At 44.8% G+C, this 21,345-nt stretch overlaps 1 protein-coding gene across 1 annotated transcript in view; it reads left to right on the top strand.

Annotated features, from left to right (window-relative positions):
- The window catches only part of LOC145359245 (integrin alpha-8-like), a 119,664-nt gene that overhangs the window by 26,427 nt on the left and 71,892 nt on the right, over positions 1–21,345 (top strand). The window contains exons 5-8 of the mRNA XM_080213744.1: positions 2,282–2,331; positions 5,251–5,296; positions 14,132–14,257; positions 20,705–20,749. Coding sequence (XP_080069870.1) covers positions 2,282–2,331; positions 5,251–5,296; positions 14,132–14,257; positions 20,705–20,749 — 267 coding nt within the window. The remainder of the gene's footprint in view (positions 1–2,281; positions 2,332–5,250; positions 5,297–14,131; positions 14,258–20,704; positions 20,750–21,345) is intronic.

Here is a 21,345-nt window from a genome sequence, read left to right as displayed (position 1 = left end):
GTGTTACAATCATAGCTAGGGTGTAAAGAAAGAAAGCTGTTCTTGAGTTGGTTGGTAAGTGACCTCAAACTTTTGTATCTTTTTCCCAATGGAACAAGGATGAGCCCTATTCCAGTACTTGAATCTATGGCCTTGTCTGAAACTTCAGTGCAGTACTTAGGGAATGAGGTGCCCTCTTTTGAATGAAACATTAGATCATGATGACCAATAGATTTTCTGGGAACGTCCTGGGATTTCAATCCCGTGAGCCAGGTGTGAGCTTCCCCCAATGCCACATTTCTCTGACCAGTGACTGCTCAAGGTCCTCTCTTGCTGCTGACCAGGCATCTTTTGTATCAGTGCATGTGCAGTGTGTTGCTGCGCATGTGCAGACCTGAACCCACTCAGCCGCAAGGGAGCAAGGGATGCCGCCACTCTCCTCTGGGAATTGGCTAGCTTCAACAGCAGGGTGGTTGAGGAGGGAACCGGGGGCTTTGGGAATGGGGGGAGCTGAGTGCTTGGGTGGTGGGTGTGTTTGGAGAAAATTCCCAGGGGTGAGTGTCCGGGAGCCAGAGGAGGGAATTTCAGGATGGTGGCGGCACTCAAGCCCAACTTTGGATAGGCGGGTGGTGGGTCCAGCATTAATGTAAGCCTTGGGTCAGGGGGGCATGTTGGGGGGGTGCGGTGAGCGGGTGGGGGGGGTGGAGGGAGAGGGCACAAGGCTGAGTTCAATATTTATTAGCTGATATAAGTATGATTAGTGAGTTCTGGGTGCACCGAACGGCCTCACTGGTAGAGGTCCTCATTGGCCAGGATCATGTATGGTCCCCATTAACAGGAACCTGTCATGAGGGACTCATCAATGGGTCAAGAGGCCTTTGAAGCTCCCTAGGTGGCCTGGGACAGGGGCAGGCAGTTGTCCCTTAGACAGTGCCAGCCTGACACTACCAGCCTGGGACCCTGTCAATGCTAGCCTGGCACACTGACAGTGTCTGCTGGTCTCCCTGGCACTGACCACCAGGCACTGATCAGTGCCAAGGGGGTGGGGCCTAAGGGGAGGAGTGGAACCTGAAGAGGCAGGGCTTGAAGGGGTGGGCCCATGATGTGGGTGGGGCCATGACATAGAGGCCTGGGGGCAGTGTACTGTGCATTAGGGATTGGCCAGGGTGAGGGATGGATTTGGGGCTGGTGATTAGTTGGGGCAGCTATTGTTAGGAGGTGGCAGAGGGAGGGGGATCACGGGGGTGATTGGTGGGGGGGTCTGGGAAACTGACAGATCAGGGTGCAATAGTGCCCCTACAGCTCAGCAACCAGTTTCCTGGCGTGAAAAGGCACCCCATACTGGCGAGAATCACATTTTGGCTATTTTTTCCAAAGTGTCATAAAATAATAAAACATGGGCATGATTCTCTCCTGTGTTCATGCTCATTCAGCAGTTAGATTTTTTGATGAGATTGCCCCTTATGTCTTTTGCAGCCAATTCAGCTCTGTGAGGAAGGGAATCCCTACACAGTGTGTCCTACTACAGCTGTGCATCTCCCCACTCTCCCAGGGAGAAAGGCTTTCTGGGAGGAGTAGGGTGGGGAAGAGCCAGGGAACCAGCACACCGGCCAACCAAACTACTTCCAGCAGCTCCCACGGCCCCTACTCCCCCCATGTGACCTCCACAGTTGTCAAAGCCAAACATCTTGCCCCCATGGACAATGGAAATCTGTCCCACAGCGCAGAATGGGACTTGTTGAAAATTACTACTGTGACTGGTAATCAGGAAAATAAAATTATAACACAAAGGAGGGTGAAGAAAGAGGATCAGGACTTTCAATCAAATGAAGCATTGGAAATTGTAGAGAATTCATGCTTACAGTACAGTAGCAATCCGAAGCATTGGAGTTGGGAACAGGAAGGTATTATAGACGTACTTATTGAGGTGAGGTGCAGAAGAACCATAAAGTAGGCTTCTTAACTTGAAGGCTCTTTAATAGGTGTGCACTGTCCCACATTGAGGACCTTGGCAGCTTAATCAGATTGCAGCCTGGGAGGAGCTAACCCCACATGACCTGGATCACATGACCTGCACTCTTAAAGGGGCACTACACACCCCAAACCCTCCTAGCATAATATGTATCACAGAAGGTAGATTAGAAGTGGCAGATAGGTGTTAGGAAGTGAGGCCGACACGATGAAGAGTCAGGAATTGACTAAAATGTAGTTGAACATTTGGACAAAAGCTTTGGAAACACATGTTGTCTGAACCTGTGTCCTGTATGCTCAATGATTAACGACAATGGTCTTTATCCCTTAGTCCCTGACCAGCGTTTCTGTGAAGCAGGATGGAGCAGTGCAATCACAGAGGTAAAGCCGCAACTTTGCATTGATTTATTGAGATCTTAATTTCCATTCTTGTAGTAATTTTACTTATATAGACTTGATGCAATGAAATGACCCTGTGCTGCATTATTGTGTGAACATTTATCACCTTTATAACAAATTTCTCTTCCACTGTTGAAACAGAAACACAGATCAATTTCTTAAGCAGGCCAAAGGCTCTATTAAAATAGCAGAGAAATACTTCTGATGCAAATGAATAATATCAAGGCAATTTTTAAAAGACAGATTAAAATGATGGAAACAATGAAGATGATTCTCCCAAAAGCATTCCAAGTGCCAAAATTGTGTAGAAACTGGAGTAAATCATGCTGTTTTTTAGCAGGATTTTCAAAATGAATCTCCTGTACTGAGCACTGCGGAGTGTTTGAGGCCTGTTCCTGCTGGAGAGGCCGGCAGCATAGTGCTGCCTGTGCCACTACACGTGCGCCATTCTGTCAGAATGGAGATCAGCACATGTAGCAGCCCCGCACTGCCAGCCTCCTGATCACTGGCTAGCCCCGTGATCCCGCAACACTGCATCTCTGACTCCCCACACCCTCCGATTGCTGGCCTCTTGGACCTCTCCGGGCCAGCACCAATGCCTGCCCCCCCACCGCCCCCCACCGTGCTCTCAACCTTCATCCCCACCCCCAATCTCCCCGACTCTCCCCAACCCTGATTCCTGATTCCCGACCCCATCTCCTGCCCAGGTGGCCAGCCCTGATCATTCCCTTCCCACTTCTGCCACCAATCCCTGTGCAGAATGACAGCAGGATCTCCCACCCCCACCGATCTCCCCTCCTCCAATAGGCTGTGGCCCTGCTCCCTTGGCACTGTCTGATGTCCAGTGGACAATGCAAAGATGCCCCTTGGGCATTGCCAGGGGGCCAGGCTGACAATATCCAAGGGGAACCCTCCCCTTTACCCCTACCTTCCTCAGTGACCTCTGGTCCCTCCAGTAGCCACAGTAAAAAGTCTGACAACACCAGGTTGACAACAACAGTCCAAAGCCGGCATTCCCACATCATGACTACCCTCCAGTAGGGTCAGCCGCCTGTTCCCCCTTAGTGTGGAGCAGGAGTAAACCCCACTCAGGTGAACCATTTCTGATGGTGGGGGGAGGGGGTGGTCTCAGGCCCATTAATCAGATGTAAATTGTAATTTAAATATGGAAATCAGCTCCGTGCCAGTTTTCGGTGTGGAGTTGATGACACTACAAATGTTGGTCTGGGAGACGCGCAGAGGCCATGAAGCCCAGCTAAATGGCCTCTGCTGATGTCTCCCAACCTGTTACACTGCCCAGCGGGCTGGGAGAATCACCCCAAACTCTCTATATCCTGAGGAATCATTTGTAAAGTTCTTCTTCTTTGCCAATCCTGCCTAAAACCATAAGAGACTTTGAAAATCAACGCAAACATTCACGCAAGAATTTCACTCCCAGTCATTGATAAAGGCAATCAAAGACTGCATCCCTCCTACAATGTGCCTCCTTATTACTGTATATAGTGACAGCACTACTCTTAGCTAGCACGGTAGGTTCAGTAATTCACCAGTTAATCTCAGGTAGAGACCCCAATGCTGGAAGCAACTGGTTTTATGAACTTATTTTGCATTCTGTAACTATCGTTCACCCACTGTATTTGCTGGAGAAATATTCAAGATTGCTTGTGTTTGCTGTAATTCATAGGTACCATTTTCAAAAAAACTCTGTGGACTGTTTGCTGTTGTGCACTGTTTAAATAGACTCTGTCTGATGAGTAAATGGATTGTTTTTCTGTGAATCTGGTTACAAGCTCAACTCCAGTCCGAACTCGTTGGCTAACACAGTAATATTAACAAAGAATGGGATTATTGTTTGTAAAGCATTATTGGTATGAGGCCCCAGGCCAGGACGGGGCGCCGAGGCTCCAGGCTAAGAGGAGGTTTTCCTGCAGGAGAGCTCATTCTCTTTCTTGATGATTACAGATCCCACATTATGCAATGTATGCAGCTTTTCCCTACTGTAGAATTAATGAAGGAGGATCACTCGTCACAGAGAATGTGGAAAGAATCCCAGCTTTGTATTTGAGGGAAAGGAATACAAAGGCTAAGGGATTGTCATTGTAGGTCCATCATTGATGCCCTACACATCAACATGTAGGGGATATGATGAATATGTAATTCACAGAGACATTAAAAGGTTGATAGTGAGCCTAGTTTCTCTCATGAGAGAGGGAGAAAATTGGATAGAGAAAATATAACATTAATAACCACTTATGGAGCAACTTGCAGATACAGTTACTGCAGAATGACAAGGCAAGGACTGAGGTGTAATATTTAATGCCCCTATTATAATGCAATTCAACTGATAAACATAAGGTGAAGGTGATTTAGCTCAGCAGTAAAACTCTTATAGAATCCTTAAAGATTCTTGCTTCTCTGCACAAACTTCATCCAAACTCAGTCTGAAGTAGAACATCATGAGAATGGCACACTGCAGCCAGTAAAGCACCCCACAATCTGGTACATTATAATGTCCATTGGAACCAACTTGAGTCCAAGCCCATTCTCCCCTAACAATGCATGGCAGTAATGCGTGAGTGGCCAGTTTATACCTAAACTGGGCTTCCTGGGTTTTGCCTTACTGGACGCACATGAGAATTTTGCCCAGCAATATGTGTGGTACCATCTATAAGGCAATCAGACTTCACTGCAGAGCTTTGAGCTTCCGAGAAAGCGGAATGTGTTGTGAATGAGCTGATACTATTTGACGTGTCTTACTCACTTTGGGAGAATAAAGCAGCTGGGGCCAAAATACTATGTTGCACTCCCTCAATTATTAGCAGGTAATGCAGCAGATTGTCTGTGATACCCACACACATCAGTGATCTACCCGATGTAAGGGTTTAATTTCTTTTATTGTAGGCAGGAGAACTACTACTGGGAGCACCTGGCAGCTACTTTTGGCAAGGTAAGGAACTCTTAATATTAAATGCCCTCCCACCCGACAAACAATAACACAGGCAGGAAAACCTTAGGGTTCAATCTTATCAGAATAAATCAAAGTGCCTCAGACTCGGAGGGAGAACTGACGTATAACTCTCCAATTGCCCAAGCCAGTTTTCGCTCCAGATTTTGAGCCTCCTTAAAGAAAAAAAATTAGTGGGAATGGTTTACACTGCCACTCTGTCGGGGTGAGGATTGTTAGAGCTAGAAACGGAGTCCATAGTGTTTGAGGCAAAGCCTCTCCTCCCAAAAGCTCCAGGGTCCTGGGTTCGACTCCCGGCTCGAGTTACTGTGTGGAATTTGCACATTCTCCTCGTGTCTGCGTGGGTTTCCTCTGGGTACTCCGGTTTCCCCCCACAGTCCAAAGATGTGCGGGTTAGATTGATTGGCCATGCTAAGAAATTGCCCCTTAGTGTTCAGGGATGCGTAGGTTAGAGGGATTAGTGGGTATAATATGTAGGGATATGGAGGTAGGGCCTGGGGGGGTTTGTGTTCGGTGCAGACTCAATGGGCCAAAGGGCCTTTTTCTGCACAGTAGGGTTCTATAATTCTATGAAAGGAGCTACTGGGGTCTCATCTCTCCTCCCACAATCATGGCTGGCAGTTTCCTCCCCCCAGCGCAATCATCATTGGCATTTCAACTGCCCTCAACCGTCTGTGACTGCTCTCTCCCCCCCATCCCCCTGCATACACAAATGAACCTCCCACACTGCCCAATAAATGGGGGTTCACAGCCGCTGGTGCAGGTGCCAGAGGCAGTGCCAGTGGACATTGCCAGGGCACTGCCCAGCCATGTCCCTCTCCCCAGGGGCTATGCTGACCTCTCTGCCCCTGGATGGATCCCCTCGACAGGTTTACAGTTTTAAAACTTTGCCCAGTTCCTGGGACCAGGGTTCGATTCCCAGGCTGGGTGACTGTCTGTGTGGAGTTTGCACGTTCTCCCTGTGTCTACGTGGGTTTCCTCTGGGTGCTTCAGTTTCCTCCCGCACTCCAGAGATATGCGGGTTAGGTTGATTGGCCATGCTAAATTGCCACTTAGTGTCCAGGGATGTGTAGGTTAAAGGGATTAGCGGGGTAAATGCGTAGGGTCACAGAGAAAGGTCTTGGCGTGGGATTGTTGTTGGTGCAGGTTCAAAGGGCCAAATGGCCTCCTTCTGTATTGTCAGAATTCTATGATTCTACCTCACCAGTGTGACATATGAATATACCGTGAATTATCCATAAATTCATTAAAATGTATTAAAACGATCCTGGGCCTGAGCCTGATTATGTCACCAGTGTGGGGTGGGGAAATTGGAAATTGCGATCCCGCTGCCAATCCCAGGAACGGAGGGTTTGGGATCATGATCCCAACCATTACTTTAAAGAGAAAGTGTTTCTGGAGTAAAATTTGGAGATTCCCTGGATGGTTCAAGAGGCTTTATGTTTTAACATTCTGTGTGAAAGGATTGCGCTCCTGTTAACTTACTGGATTTATTAATTAGTATCCTGTATTTACCATCTTTAGCCTTGGACTCCAGCACCAAACGGCAACATCTTTTCTAAATTTATCCTCTGAAGCTCTTTGATGATTTTAAAGACCCCTATCAGATTATCTCTCAATATTTTATGTTCTAAATAGGAACATTACCAGTCTTGACCGATTGATGTACCCTCCCTCTTTCTGGCAGTATCACTTTAAATAATGTTTTTTTGGCAATTGCTCTGTATCTCTATTTTTGTTATATGGGAGACAAGGAGTTGTCCACAACGGTGAAGGTGTTCATCAGTCAGGAAATATATGGTCATTACCTGCCTAAAGTATGCTGCCTGTCATATAGGCCCAAAGGTTGGTGTGTAGGACCCACAGGTATTAGACCCTATGTAATAAGGGGCCTGCCCTCACTGCAAGATTGGTTCATCCTGTAGTGCTGGCCATGGCTGCACACAGGAAACCCAGTCCAACACGAGGCCTTAAAGGATATTCCCGCTAGGCCGCAACTACAGGTAAGATTTGAGGATATGCTTAACCAAATGTTGAGCCAGGGGTACAGAAATGCTATTGGATGCTCTGCCTGACATGACAGGGTACTATGCAATGCCAATTCTTTCTTTCCTTCCTTCCTTGTTAGCCCTATTCCTGGCAGGAGAGTGTCAATGATCAGGGTAGCCGATGACATTTAACCAAACAAAAAAAATTGAGCCATCTCCTGAAGCAATCTTTCAAAGCCATCTTGCCCTTTTGGCTAGAATGAAGTGTTAGATCAAGCCCAAGATGGGATGCAGTGCCTCATCTTGTCAGCTTGGATCATGTTTGCCTCTCTTGTGGGGACCTTGAATTGGTTTCAACATGAGTTTGGTTAGGAATGGCTTTGGGCTTGACCCTGGTGTCAGGGGATTACTGGGGTAAATATGTGGGAATAGCGCTTGGATGGGATTGTGGTCAGTGCAGATTTGATGGGCTGAATGGCCTCCTTCTGTACAGTAGGGATTCTGAGCATTGGCTTTGTAACTTTAAGAATGCAGTAAAACATTTTAAAGAAAATTAATTCAATTCTTCCCTTTTACCTAAGATCAAGCCCAATCTCAGGTTTAAAGCCTGTTCCTGTCAACTTGGATCTCGTTTGTCTCTTTTGTTGGACCATTAATTGGATTCAATTTGAATTTGAATTGTTTTTTGGAGCCTGTGGGCAGGCTGTGTCACTAATCCATCTCCTTTTTTTCCATATACACAGGGCTTGATCTTAGGCAACAGGGAAGAATTGGACTAATTTTCTTTAAAATGTTTCACTGCATTCTTAAAGTTACAAAGCCAATGCTCAGAATCCCTACACTGCAGAACAAGGCCATTTGGCCCATCGAGTCTGCACTGACCACAATCCCATCCAGGCCCTATTCCCACATCTTTACCCTGCTAATCCTCTGACACTAGGGTCAAGCCCAAAGCCATTCCTTGCTTGTTCCAGTAACCAAACTCATGTCACAAGCCATTCCTTACTTGTTACATTGTCTTTGTAACTCTGAAAAATAATACATTTTTAAAAAATAGTCCTATCCTTCCTTTCAGACAGATCTTTGCTTTGATCAACAGATTGGGTATAACTTGTATCCAGAAATGTGAATTGCTTTCTGTGTCTGGGTCTTAAGTTATTCACTTTGAACTGAAATTTTATTCAGTGTGATTTCCCCTGCCGGACATATTGATCCGTGTTTATTATTAAGCACTGTTTATTTCAGTTAAGACTCCAAGTAATGATGTTAATTCACTGATGCCATTCACCGTTGTTGTTCACTTCTCACACACAAAATCATCATTTATGTCTAAACAGCCAGCTTGCCAAGACACTTGTCTTTTCATCATTTTTGTATTGCTCATTAGCACAATACATTAACGCCGTGTAGGTAGTGGGGCTGAGTAACTTTCCTCTTATACTTGCACATTGTTAAAGTTTATTTATTAGTGTCACAAGTAAGCTTATATTAACACTGCCATGAAGTTACTGTGAAAATCCCCTTGGTTGCCACACTCTGTCGCCTGTTTGGGTACACTGAGGGAGAATTTAGCACGGCCAATGCACCTAACCAGCATATCATTGGAATGTGGGAGGAAACCAGAGCACCCAGAGGAAACCCACGCAGACATGGGGAGAACATGCAGATTTTGCACCGACAGTGATCCAAGCCAGGAATTGAACCCAGTTCCCCAGCAGCAGTGCTAACCACAGCGCTGCCATGTTATTTCACTTGATTTCAACTGTGGAAGATCTGTGCTTAAGCACAGCTTGTCTCTCGGGCAAAACAGCAACAACTTCACTTGTAGAGCATCATGAGGCATTTCACAGAGGCTTAAGAACCAAAATATATGCTAAGCAGATGATAAGGATGATCAAATGTTTCGTGACTAGTGGTGGTTTCTGAGAAGGGACTTAGAGGAGCAGAGGGTGGCTGAAAGGCAGAGGGATTTAGGGAGAATTTTTTGGGCAATTGTTGGCATATGCTTAGTGGGGTAAAAGGAAAGGAAAAAGGCAGAGAGGTCGGAGGCACAGAGAGCTTAGGTTTGAGGGGCAGCGGAAGGGGTGAATGTAGTGTAAGGTTGGTGGAAGGTACAGAGGTAGCGGGGAGAGTATGCTTGATTTGTGATGCAAGGTTGACGATTCTAAAGGTAAGATGCCAAAGGACTAGGAGCCAATGTCATTCAATAGCAATGGACTGATAGTTGAGTGGGACTCAGCATGGGAGAAGTTATTGACATCAGAATTTCAGATGAGTTTGGAGCATGGGAGGATATCCAATGACAATTGGAATATTTGCTCTGACTGCAACATTCCCTGAGTGGAAATCTTGGAATTGAGGAGGGAAGAACTGTCTTGGAGGCGATACACTCCATGGTGAAATAGGCTGCCGTAACTCAGAGTGGTCCCTTGCATGATGGTTAGGTACTTGGATGCTGCCAGTAACTTTGGAACCATTTCCAGCTGAACTCAGTACCTAGCTGGAGATTGGATAATTGGACGGAAACGAGACAACAGCATATCTATCAATAGCAGCAGTGAGTACTAGTGTCCATGTAGGCTTCAGGATTTTCTTATTGTAAGACTTCTTAACCCATCTAAGACAATACAGAAACATGCATTGTTCTGAACTGAAGGAATCTTTCCTGTTTACCTCAAAACATTACAGAAAAACTTCTTTGATTATTTATTCCATGTAAGAAATATTCACAACTTGGAGATGTGAGGTTGACTGGAATAGCTGTCCTAATACTGAGACAGTACACATCCACACTCCCTCATGAATGCCAACTTGTTTGACCCAGGACGCAGCTTAGATGCTGAGAGCCATTCTCCACCCCGACAAATTGACTAAATCCTAGCGCAGATTAAAAAGTCCCTTTTTGCACTAATAAAATGTACCCGATGTAGCACTTCCAGTCCTCAAACAATCATCCCTAGGGCTTCTCTAAGTGAGAGCCAAATTAAAATGAGATCATGTGGGTGGTGCCTGCTAAAAAATGAATTAAGGCTGCCTAAAGTTTCTACACTTTTGTCATTAACACGAACTGGAAGCAGAGTTAGAAAGTACAGCTGGTTCCTAACACTGCACAACTAAATCTCCTCACCTACCATTCATTGTGTCAACATTGAAAGGCATGAATGGCAAGTTTATTAGAAGATATCTTAGCTGCCCTCATACTGTTACCTGCATGCCTGTGGGTCCGTGATGCAGGAAGCCAGAAGCCACACTTCGTGTGGTTCGTGTAACCCAGCTGGCAAACATCATGGATGGAGTCTTATCAGATTGGCGTGCCAGTAAGATAGGACACGAGGCGAAGAATTGGGTTCATGCCCGATTTTTCGCCTCTCATGATCTTTCTGGCCCTGTGAAATCAGCTTTGCGTCCGGGAAGGATGACAGATCTTCCAGTCTATTGTGTACTCTGTGTACACAATATACCTGAAGATCTGGGCGCATGCGCAATGGTGGCCTTAGATCTCAGCAGCCGGCCTCACAGTTAGGCTGAGACTCCATCCCCACCCCTTCTGGCGCAAATCACATTATGGCCTCTGTATTGCACAGAGTGCCGTAAATTACCGTGACTTCCCCACTGCAAAAACGGGCAAGAAACTCTCGCACGTTTTACTCTTAAATTCCACCCCATGTTTTAGAAACCATAATTTGCCAATAGAGGAACACGTGGATAGAAATGATATGGATCAAATCTCTGTGTATTGGTTTAACTGGCATAGAGCTTTGAAAAGCTGATATATAGACCGTGAAGGAATTAATTCTCGAGACATTTTTTTCACATCAAGGACGGTCGAAAATGAAGCTCTCTCACCCGAAAAACTGTGGATGTTGGGGTCAATTGGAATTGTCAGTTAGATGGATAGATTTTTGTTAGGGGAGGTCATCGAGAGACATGGAGCCAAGATAGATAAATGAAATTCAAATGCAGATTGACCATGGTCTGACTGAAAGGTGGAACAGACTCGAGGGATTGAATGCACCCCTGTTCCTATGAATATAGAGTGGGAATTTAGGCATGAATGCTAACATACACTATTTCTAACCTCTATGCTTTTCAGTCCACTAAAACTAATGCATCCGGTAGCACAGTGGTTAGCACTGCTGCTTCATAGCTCCAGGATCCTGGGTTCGATTCCTGACTCGGGTCACTGTCTGTGTGGAGTTTGCACATTCTCCTCATGTCTGCGTGGGTTTCCTCTGGGTGCTCCAGTTTCCTCCCACAGTCCAAAGATGTGTGGGTTAGGTTGATAGGCCATGCTAAGAAATTGCCCCTTAGTGTCTAGGGAAGCGTAGGTTTGTGGGATTACTGGGTATAATGTATAGGGATATGGGGGTAGGGCCTGGGCGGGATTGTGTTTGGTGCAGACTCGATGGGCCAAAGGGCTTCTTTCTGCACTGTAGGGTTCTATGATCATCTGAACCTCCCCATTGGAAGCAGTATAACATTGTACATTATTACACGTATATAACATGCACCCTACTCTACACCTCCTCTTCTAACACTGAAGATGATTTTTTACCACCTACCTTGCACAAGTTTCAGTGGATGAAATACAACCAAGGCAAATTTAGATTTAACTTTAGATTTAATACCGACAAAATTGTGTTACACCTTGTAAATTATCATTGCAGCAGAGGGTGTTCCAGAGTACCAAAGGGCCAAGATGTTGTCATCTTGCAACAAATGACTACTGTACCACACACAGATAATTGGTAATAAGGTTTGCGGAGAGATAGATGATTCATTATTGTCAGGAATTTCCTCGGAACAGCTTGTTCTGGAGACCCTGTTTATACTGCACTTGCAGCAAGCTAATACGTGGAAGAGTGAAAGCAACTCTTAGTAAATTCCTGATCTATTGTTTTGCGTCCTCATTTATCTTCATGGGTTGAAATTATGAGGAGACAATGGCCTAGTGGTATGATCGCTGGACTATTAATCTAGAATTTCAGCTAATGGTCCAGGACTCGAATCCCGCCACGGCAGATGGTAGAATTTGAATCCAATTTTAAAAATAACCATGAAATCATTATTGATTGTGGAAAAACCCATTCGGTTCAATGTATCCTTTAGGAAGGCAAATCTACCTGGGGATTCTATGTGATTCCAAAGCCACAGCAATGTGGTTGACTCTTGACTGACCTCTGAAATGGCCGAGCAAGCCACTCAGTTCAAGAGCGTTGAGAGATAGGTACTGAATGCTGGCCAGCGAAGCCCATGTCCCGTGAATGGATGAAAGATGTCCTGCTGCATGTGCTTATGATGTAGGCTCAGAGCACATCATGAACTCAGACGCTGACAGCTAAGCCAAAAGTTAAGTTTAGTCCTTTGTAAGAGCAAAGAACAAAGGACAAAGAACAAAGAAAATTACAAGACAGGAACAGGTCCTTTGGCCCTCCAAGCCTGCGCCGACCATGCTGCCCGATTGAACTAAAACCCCCTACCTTTCCAGGGACCATATCCCTCTATTCCCATCCTATTCGTATATTTGTCCAGATGCCTCTTAAAACTCATTATCTCCATTACCTCCCCTGGCAACAAGTTCCAGGCACCCACCACTCTCTGTGTAAAAAAAAAACTTGCCTCGTACATCTCCTTTAAACCTTGCCCCTCGCACCTTAAACCCCTAGTAATTGACTCTTCCACCCTGGGAAAAAGCCTCTGACTATCCACCCTGTCCATGCCTCTCATAATCTATAGATTTCTATCAGGTCACCCCTCAACCTCTGTCGCTCCAGTGAGAACAAACCAAGTTTCTCCAATCTCTCCTCATAGCTAATGCCCTTCAGACCAGGCAACAGCCTGGTAAATCTTTTCTGTACCAAAGTCTCCACATCCTTCTGGTAGTGTGGCAACAAAAATTGAACACTATATTCCAAGGTCACATTTGGAATATAGTGTCCAATTCTAGTATGTAGTCTCTGTCTAATTTGGAGTGGGCATAGTGCAATCTTGATCCCAGCACGATTCTTTTCTGTATCCTCTCCAAAGTCTCCACATCCTTCTGGTAGTGTGATGACCAAAATTGAACACTATATTCCAAGTACGGCCTCACTAAGGTTCTCTAAAGTGTCAACATGACTTACCGATTTTTAAACTCAATACCCCAGCTGATGAAGGCAAGCATGCTGTCTGCCTTCTTGACCACCTTCTCCATCTGCATTGCCACTTTCAGTGACCTGTATACCTGTACACCCAGATCCCTTCGCCTATCAATACTCCTACGGGTTCTTCCATTTACTGTATATTTCCTATCTGTATTCAACCTTCCAAAATGTAATACCTCACATTTGTCCAGATTAAACTCCATCTACCATCTCTCTGCCCAAGTCTCCAGCTGATCTATATCCTGCTGTATCCTCTGATGGTCCTTATTGCTATCCGCAAATCCACCAACTTTTGTGTCGTCTGCAAACTTATTAATCAATCCAGTTACATTTTTCTCCAAATCATTTATATATATTACAAACAGCAAAGGTCCCAGCACTGATCCCTGAGGAACACCACTTGTCACAGCCCTCCATTCAGAAACTTAATGAATGATAGACTTAGTAGGTGCTCCTGTATTTTGAGTTATGTTTCACAAACATAATTCAGCACAACAAATTCACATCTTCTAACCCATTTAGCTTTTGTTTCACCCCAATGATACTGTCAAAGTAACGTTTATCCTATCACTCCAGTCCCTACGTTGCACAGCACCTTGCCTCTGCATCACCTATGTAATCTGTAAAGAATGCGTTAGTGCGATGGACCTGAAGGATAACTGTTTGAACTGCTGTAATTCATTCAGGTCAGCTCATTGCTGCCAACATTGAACACATTATCAAGAATTATGATGGTAATAATCCTCTGAAGATACTGGGGAGGAGGAAGCAAACTGGAGAAGCTAATGTAATGAATGATAACAGCTTTAAAGGTAAGACTCAAATGATTTTCTTGTATGTGACTTCAAACTTACGGCTAGTCTCTTGGTCTGTTAGATAATATCCTTTCAGCATTTAATTATTGATGACTCTTTTATGTCTAAAGTACATAGAACATAGAACATTACAGCGCAGAACAGGCCCTTCGGCCCACGATGTTGCGCCGACCAGTTAAAAAGCAATGACCCTCTAACCTAAACCAATCCCTTTCCATCCATAAACCTATCCACGGATCTCTTAAACGCCCCCAAACTAGGCGCATTTACAACTGCAGCAGGCAGGGCATTCCAATCCCTCACCACCCTCTGGGTAAAGAACCTACCTCTGACATCCGTCCTATAACTACCCCCCCTTAATTTAGAGCTATGCCCCCTCGTGCTAGCTTTCTCCATCTGAGGAAAAAGGCTATCACTGTCCACCCTATCTAAACCTCTAATCATCTTATATGTTTCAATAAGGTCCCCTCTTACCTGCCTTCTTTCTAACGAAAACAACCTCAAATCCCTCAGTCTCTCCTCATAGGACCCCCCCTCCATACCAGGCAACATCCTGGTAAACCTCCTCTGCATCTTCTCCAAAGCCTCCACATCCTTCCTATAATGTGGGGACCAGAACTGCACACAATACTCCAAGTGCGGCCACACCAGAGTTCTGTACAGTTGCAACATGACGCTGCGGCTCCTAAATTCAATCCCCCTACCAATAAACGCCAAGACACCGTATGCCTTCCTAACAACCTTACTTGATTCCCAACTTTCAGGGGTCTATGTACACATACACCTAGATCCCTTTGTTCATCCACACTATTCAAAGTCCTACCATTAGCCCTATACTCTACACATCTGTTATTCCTGCCAAAGTGAATTACCTCACACTTCTCCGCATTAAACTCCATCCGCCACCTCTCGGCCCAGCTCTGCAACTTGTCCAAGTCTCCCTGTAAACTATGACACCCTTCCTCACTATCTACCACACCTCCGACTTTGGTGTCATCAGCAAATTTACTAATCCACCCAACTATACCCTCATCCAGATCATTTATAAAAATTACAAACAGCAGTGGCCCCAAAACAGATCCCTGAGGCACACCACTTGTAACAGAACTCCATGACGAATACTTACCATCAACCTCCACCCTCTGTCTCCTATCTGCTAGCCAATTCCTGATCCAATTACCTAAATCACCCTCAATCCCATACATCTGCAGAAGCCTTCCACGGTGAACCTTATCAAACGCCTTACTAAAGTCCATATATACCACGTCAACAGCCTTACTCCCATCCACCTCTTTGGTCACTTTCTCAAAAAACTCAATAAGGTTAGTAAGGCACGACCTACCCTCCATAAAACCATGCTGCCTATCTCCAATCAATTCATTACTCTCTAAATAACTATAAATCCTATCCCTAATAATTTTTTCTAAAACCTTGCCCATAACAGAAGTAAGACTCACCGGTCTATAATTCCCGGGGAAGTCTCTGTTCCCCTTCTTAAACAATGGGACAACATTCGCCATCCTCCAATCTTCTGGCACTATACCTGTGACCAACGACGACCTGAAAATCGCCTCTCTTGTCTCCCAGAGAATCCTAGGGTAAATCCCATCCGGCCCAGGGGACTTAGGGAAGCCAACAATTGCAAATCTAATTGAACATCTAACCCATGCAATTCAAGATGATGCATGTTGAATATATTCAGCCCAAATGTGAATTAACAGAACTTGGAACAGAAGGCCTATCACCAGAGAGGGGAGTTGTCCTTCCTGGGTGTAGCTGCATGGAACAGATTTCCATGCCTTTAATCTCCAAAAATCTTGGAGTAGACCCCTCTTCCCACAATATTTCAGAGAGAGAAAGAAGGACCGGTCAGGATTTCCATTCCTGGCATGGTGAGACCCACCACGGGATACAGAAGATCAGCCGGAATTGAATTGACTTTCAGCGGGATCGGAAAATCATGGCAACAGGCGGGGCAGGAAAATCCTGGCCACCTCCTCTTCACTCTTCCATTATTGAAAACTGGAAAACCTACCAAGACCTTGCTCTGATGAAATAGATATAAGATTTAACCTGATTACATTCCACCATAACTATGATGCCACATGGCATTAAGTTAGCCACCCTGGTGAAGGTGGAAATCTTGGGTATACATACTCAAATCAACCGGTAGTGGAATGGCCTAGTGAACCGTATGCTAAACTTAAGCAGAGAAATGGATGTTTATTCTCAGCCTCCTCATCCCTTTCAGACCCTCTGTCGTCCATTTATACCCGCTACAGCGATCTCTTGATCAAGTATACATTGCCAGTTGATGCTTTGACCTCACTCACACGTAAACCACTCCGATCAAAAGAATGTATGTGTTGAGATTGATTTTAGGCCTTCAGAACTGATTGAACACCCTTCCTGTCCACAAACAGAATCGCAGAATCTCTACAGTGCAGAAGAGGCTATTCAGCCCATCAAGTCTGCACTGACTGTCTGACTAAGTATCTTACCCAAGCCCTTTGCCCTGTCCTATCTCTGCAACCCTGTGTCTTTTCCATGGCTAATCTACCTAGTCTACACATCTTGAGACACTAAGGGGCAATTTAGTGTGACCAATCCACCCAACTGCTCTCCCTGGAAAGCTGTGGCTCTGGAATGACAGGAATCACCAGGTAAGGAACAATCCCATTTTACTCGATCTGGTTTATTCAATCTCTCCTCGTAGCTAATACTCTCCATACCAGGCGACATCCTGGTAAATCTCTTCTGTACTCTCTCCAAAGTCCCCACATCCTTCTGATAGTGTGGCAACTAGAATTGGACACAGTATTCCAAATGTGGCCTAACCAACGTTTTATGTTGTGAATCAGTCTGAATGAGGGAAGCTTTGAAAAGATAATTCAAAAGGCCTTCCTCATGCCTTCCATACCAAGATATGTCCCCTATCCACCCCCTATGGCCCTTCACATCATCCTTGCATGGCACTTCCTTGTCCATTCTCTTACTATAAACTGTACAGAACCAATGAACGCTATGGTGACAATAGGATTTTTTAAAAAAATTAAAAATCAATCACTTTCTACTTTCTGTTTTTTAAAAAAAGCTCTTTTTATTACAGACCTATAAAAGTGTCAACCATTTAAAGTCTCAATAGCTCAAACCACAAGCACTTCAAACCTCCTAACCTTACGTAAATAAACATTGTGAAATTTACAGCACGGATTAGACCGTCAGAATTGTCAAGCGAGCAGTGTTTTCTCTGGGGCTGAGCTGTTTTAGTCCTGTAATGGATATCTGTGCTCTCAGCCAAGAATAAATACTGAGATGGCGTGAGAGGAATGTGGGGAGACATACCTTGACATGGAGTTGGTGGGAGGATGATGGGAAAGAGCCATAGGGGGGTAGAATACCTTGTCTGATGGGATATTTCACACTAAACCGAGAGGGCACAGGCCTGGTTTAATGTTCTACCCAAAAAGCATGTCTGGTGGTTCAGTATGCTCTCGGTACTGCCTAGCTTAGTCACCAAATACCCAGAGCCAGGTTTGAACCCATATCCTTCTGACTTAGAGATCAAGAGCGACCACTGAGCTGCAGCTCTACTTGTGAGCTTTGTGAGTGTGCAGCAATATAAGTTGACATTGTCATGTAGCCAAGCACTGATGATTAAAGTAGTTCAAATATATGTCCATTTTCTGTATCATTTTCTCCCCTTCATTCCTTTGTTCATTTTTCCCCACATGCCTTGCTCTGTTCCCATGCCCAAGAAATTTTGATAACCCCTTAACCATTCTCTGTCAGTTATATTTTATATACTTTATTTGCAAAATATCTGAAAGAACATTACAAAGTGCAATAATATTCAGGTTCTCTACATTCACTCAGAGGAGCTTCAATACAATCCAAAGAAAATTACAGGCATTTCAAAATGGCCGTTACACACGGAGCAATGGTGTTTAAGTTGTCTACTTGGATCAAGTTGCACTCTGAGGTGCTTCATTACAGTTATGATGCGTATAATTGTCATCCTTTACATCCAATGTGAGTCATCCAGCTCAAGGGGGTTCTATACAATTCCCCTCCCCTCAGTTCACTATGGCTGAAAGGTCTTCGGCAGCGACCATTCCCCCCCCGCACTGCGTTCCTGCAGCTGCTGCCCCAAGCTTTAGTGCATCCCCTCAGCCTGGACTTTAGAACGTGCCAGTCTACAACACTCGCTCAGGGACAACTCTTTGCGCTGGAAACCCCAACAAGTATTGGGCAGACCAAAACGTGTCATTTATTGCAAAAATGTGTTTTATTCATATTGAATCTGAAAGACACATTATAAAACATTTCAATTTGTTATAGCAATGATATTCACATTTTCCCCAGGGATCTGAGGTGCACTCTGATGTATTCCGCACTCTGAATGTTCTCATCCAGTAATGAGAACATTCCAAACATTTCAATATTTTCATTATAGAGAGTGTAATTATTTTCAAATTATACATATTGGTTTTGTTGCATCTGTGATGCTTCAGTGCAATTACCTACACTTAGGAATAAACACACAGTCTGAGGGGTTTTACCCGGTTATCAGGCCCCTCAGAGAACATTGGCTGAAAGGCCTTACACATTGAGGCCTTTCCATATTGTGCGTTGGTCGTGCCCAAGATCACTTCTCGCGCCTTTCAATTTTTCCTTTACTCCATTCTTAAAGTTACAAAAGATTCAGAGTGGACCAGGCAAACCCAAATCCATTCCTTGCTTGCTTTAAAAACTGAATTCAGAATCCAATTCAAGTTCCCCACAAGGGATCAAGATCCCAAGCTGACAAGATGAGTATTACATCCCATCTTGACTTGACACTCGATCTTACCAAAGGGCCGAGAAATCTTGCCAATAGAAGGTGCATGACTTCCATTTCCCTTCAGTTCCTGCAGGGATTCACCAGGATCCCTTTGCCTGAGTGACTCCTTTAAGACATCTTGGCTGTGTTTGTCCAACTTACTCACATCCTGAAATTCACAAATGATTCGAGTTGCAATAAAATCCTTTTACACACTGACAATGCCCTTAAAAAATAATAGGAGAGCCTGTATATCATTTGACCAGGTTCATAGAGAGAATTACTCCATAACATCTGATTGGGAACACAATGATACAAAAGTCTGAGGTCACGTACCAACAGACTTAAGAACAGCTTCTTCCCTGCTGCCATCAGACTTTTGAATGGACCTACCTCGCATTAAGTTGATCTTTCTCTGCACCCTAGCTATGTCTGTAACACTACATTCTGCACCCTCTCCTTTCCTTCTCGATGAACGGTATGCTCTGTCTGTATAGCGCGCAAGAAAGAATACTTTTCACTGTATGCTAATACATGTGACAATAATAAATCAAATCAAATATTGACATTACAACACCGATGGTAGCCAATGCTATTGGAACGTGCTAATGTCACATTGTTACATTTGTGTTTTTTCTTATTCAATCATGGGACATGGGTGTCGCTGGCTGGCCAGCAGTTATTGCCCATCCCTCATTACCCTTGTTACATTAATTATTTTAAAGCCACTATCTTGCTGTCCATTCATGCCACACTCCTGCTGCAGCAACAAGGGAGAATTTGGCGCCCAGCCAAATCTCCGTTCACTGCAGCAGGTTGGGAAAATCCACCAGCCCGAACAGTCGGAAAATTCTAGCCACTCTTTATGTGGCTGAAGCTTGTCTTTGAAGGGGAAGACCTCTGATCCGTTGTGAACTCTTTTCAACTGCATAGAAATCATAAAACGCCCTACAGTACAGACAGAGGCCTTTCAGCCCATCGAGTCTGTACTGACCTTCCGCCCAGGCCCTCTTCCCTCAACCCCACACATTTAGCCCATCAATCCCCTGACACTGGGGCCAAATTATCACGGCCAATCCACCTAACTCGCGCATCTTTGGAGTGTGGGAGGAAACCGGAGCACCCGGAGGAAACCCACACACACAGACATGTGCAAACTCCACGCAGATGGTGACCGAGGCCGGAATCGAACCTGGGTCTCCGATGCTGTGAGGCATCAGTGCTAACCACTGTGTGCCATCCTGCCACCTGAACTTAACCATTACATCCTAAAACTCCGCAGCAAGATATTTTGTCCCCTTCAAGATGTCTGCAGGCATTCCATCAGGTAAACGTCCTTGTCAAACTCAAGAGTTGATGTATCATGCATGGCCTTGATGTTTAAATGAAGACTATTGAACATATTGTCACGTTGGTACCCCCATCCCGCATTATCCTGTCACTTCGCTGTCAGCTTGGTTTCATAACCTTGTCAGATATTCTGATTCGAGTGGAAGTTGCGATTTGTCAGTAAGGGGATGCTTACGTTGAAGATTTGCTGTGTTAAATGCAGCCTGAAAGGTGGCAAAATGTGTGTCTCATGATATTACCTTCATTACAATCTGAACACATCTACTTTCCAGGCTACTCACTCGCTATGGGGGAATTCACTGGGGACTCGGAAGAAGGTAAAGTTCAGTGTCTATTACTATTCTGGGTAATGTCACATTATTACATTTGCCCTCATTAATCCCAAGAGTCTCCCGATCGGCTTATTTTACATCATCCAGAGAAAAGTGGCACAATACAGGAGGATTAGGTTCTCAACATTTTTTTTTGATTAGAATCTAGTTAAGCCTCATTTTAATGCGGTGCTTGGCAACCTAACAAATCCTGAGGGAGATGATAACACCGTCTTTTAATAATTGCATCTTCTGCTTGTCACTGCAAAACGCAAGCGATACGAGTACAGACTTGCTGAAGCAATGGGGTTTCTCTCGGTTAAAAAGGCCCACTGCCTCAGCTGGTGCAGTTCTACTCAGTAAGAAGTCTCACAACACCGGGTTAAAGTCCAACAGGTTTATTTGGTAGCAAAAGCCATTAGCTTTCGGGCCTCTGACCCTTCATTAGGTGAGTGGAGAGTTCTGATCACAAACAAGGGATATAAAGACACGCTCAGTTTACAGAATACTGATTAGAATGTGAATTTTTGCAGCTAATCAAATCTTAAAGGTGCAGACAATGTGAATGGAGATAGCATTAAACACTTAAACACAAGTTAAAG

The sequence above is a fragment of the Carcharhinus amblyrhynchos genome, chromosome 27 (assembly GCF_965287045.1).
Source record: "Carcharhinus amblyrhynchos chromosome 27, sCarAmb.v2.hapA, whole genome shotgun sequence".
In the NCBI taxonomy this organism is placed as follows: Eukaryota; Metazoa; Chordata; class Chondrichthyes; order Carcharhiniformes; family Carcharhinidae; genus Carcharhinus; species Carcharhinus amblyrhynchos.
This window is presented reverse-complemented; position numbering and strand designations above follow the sequence as displayed.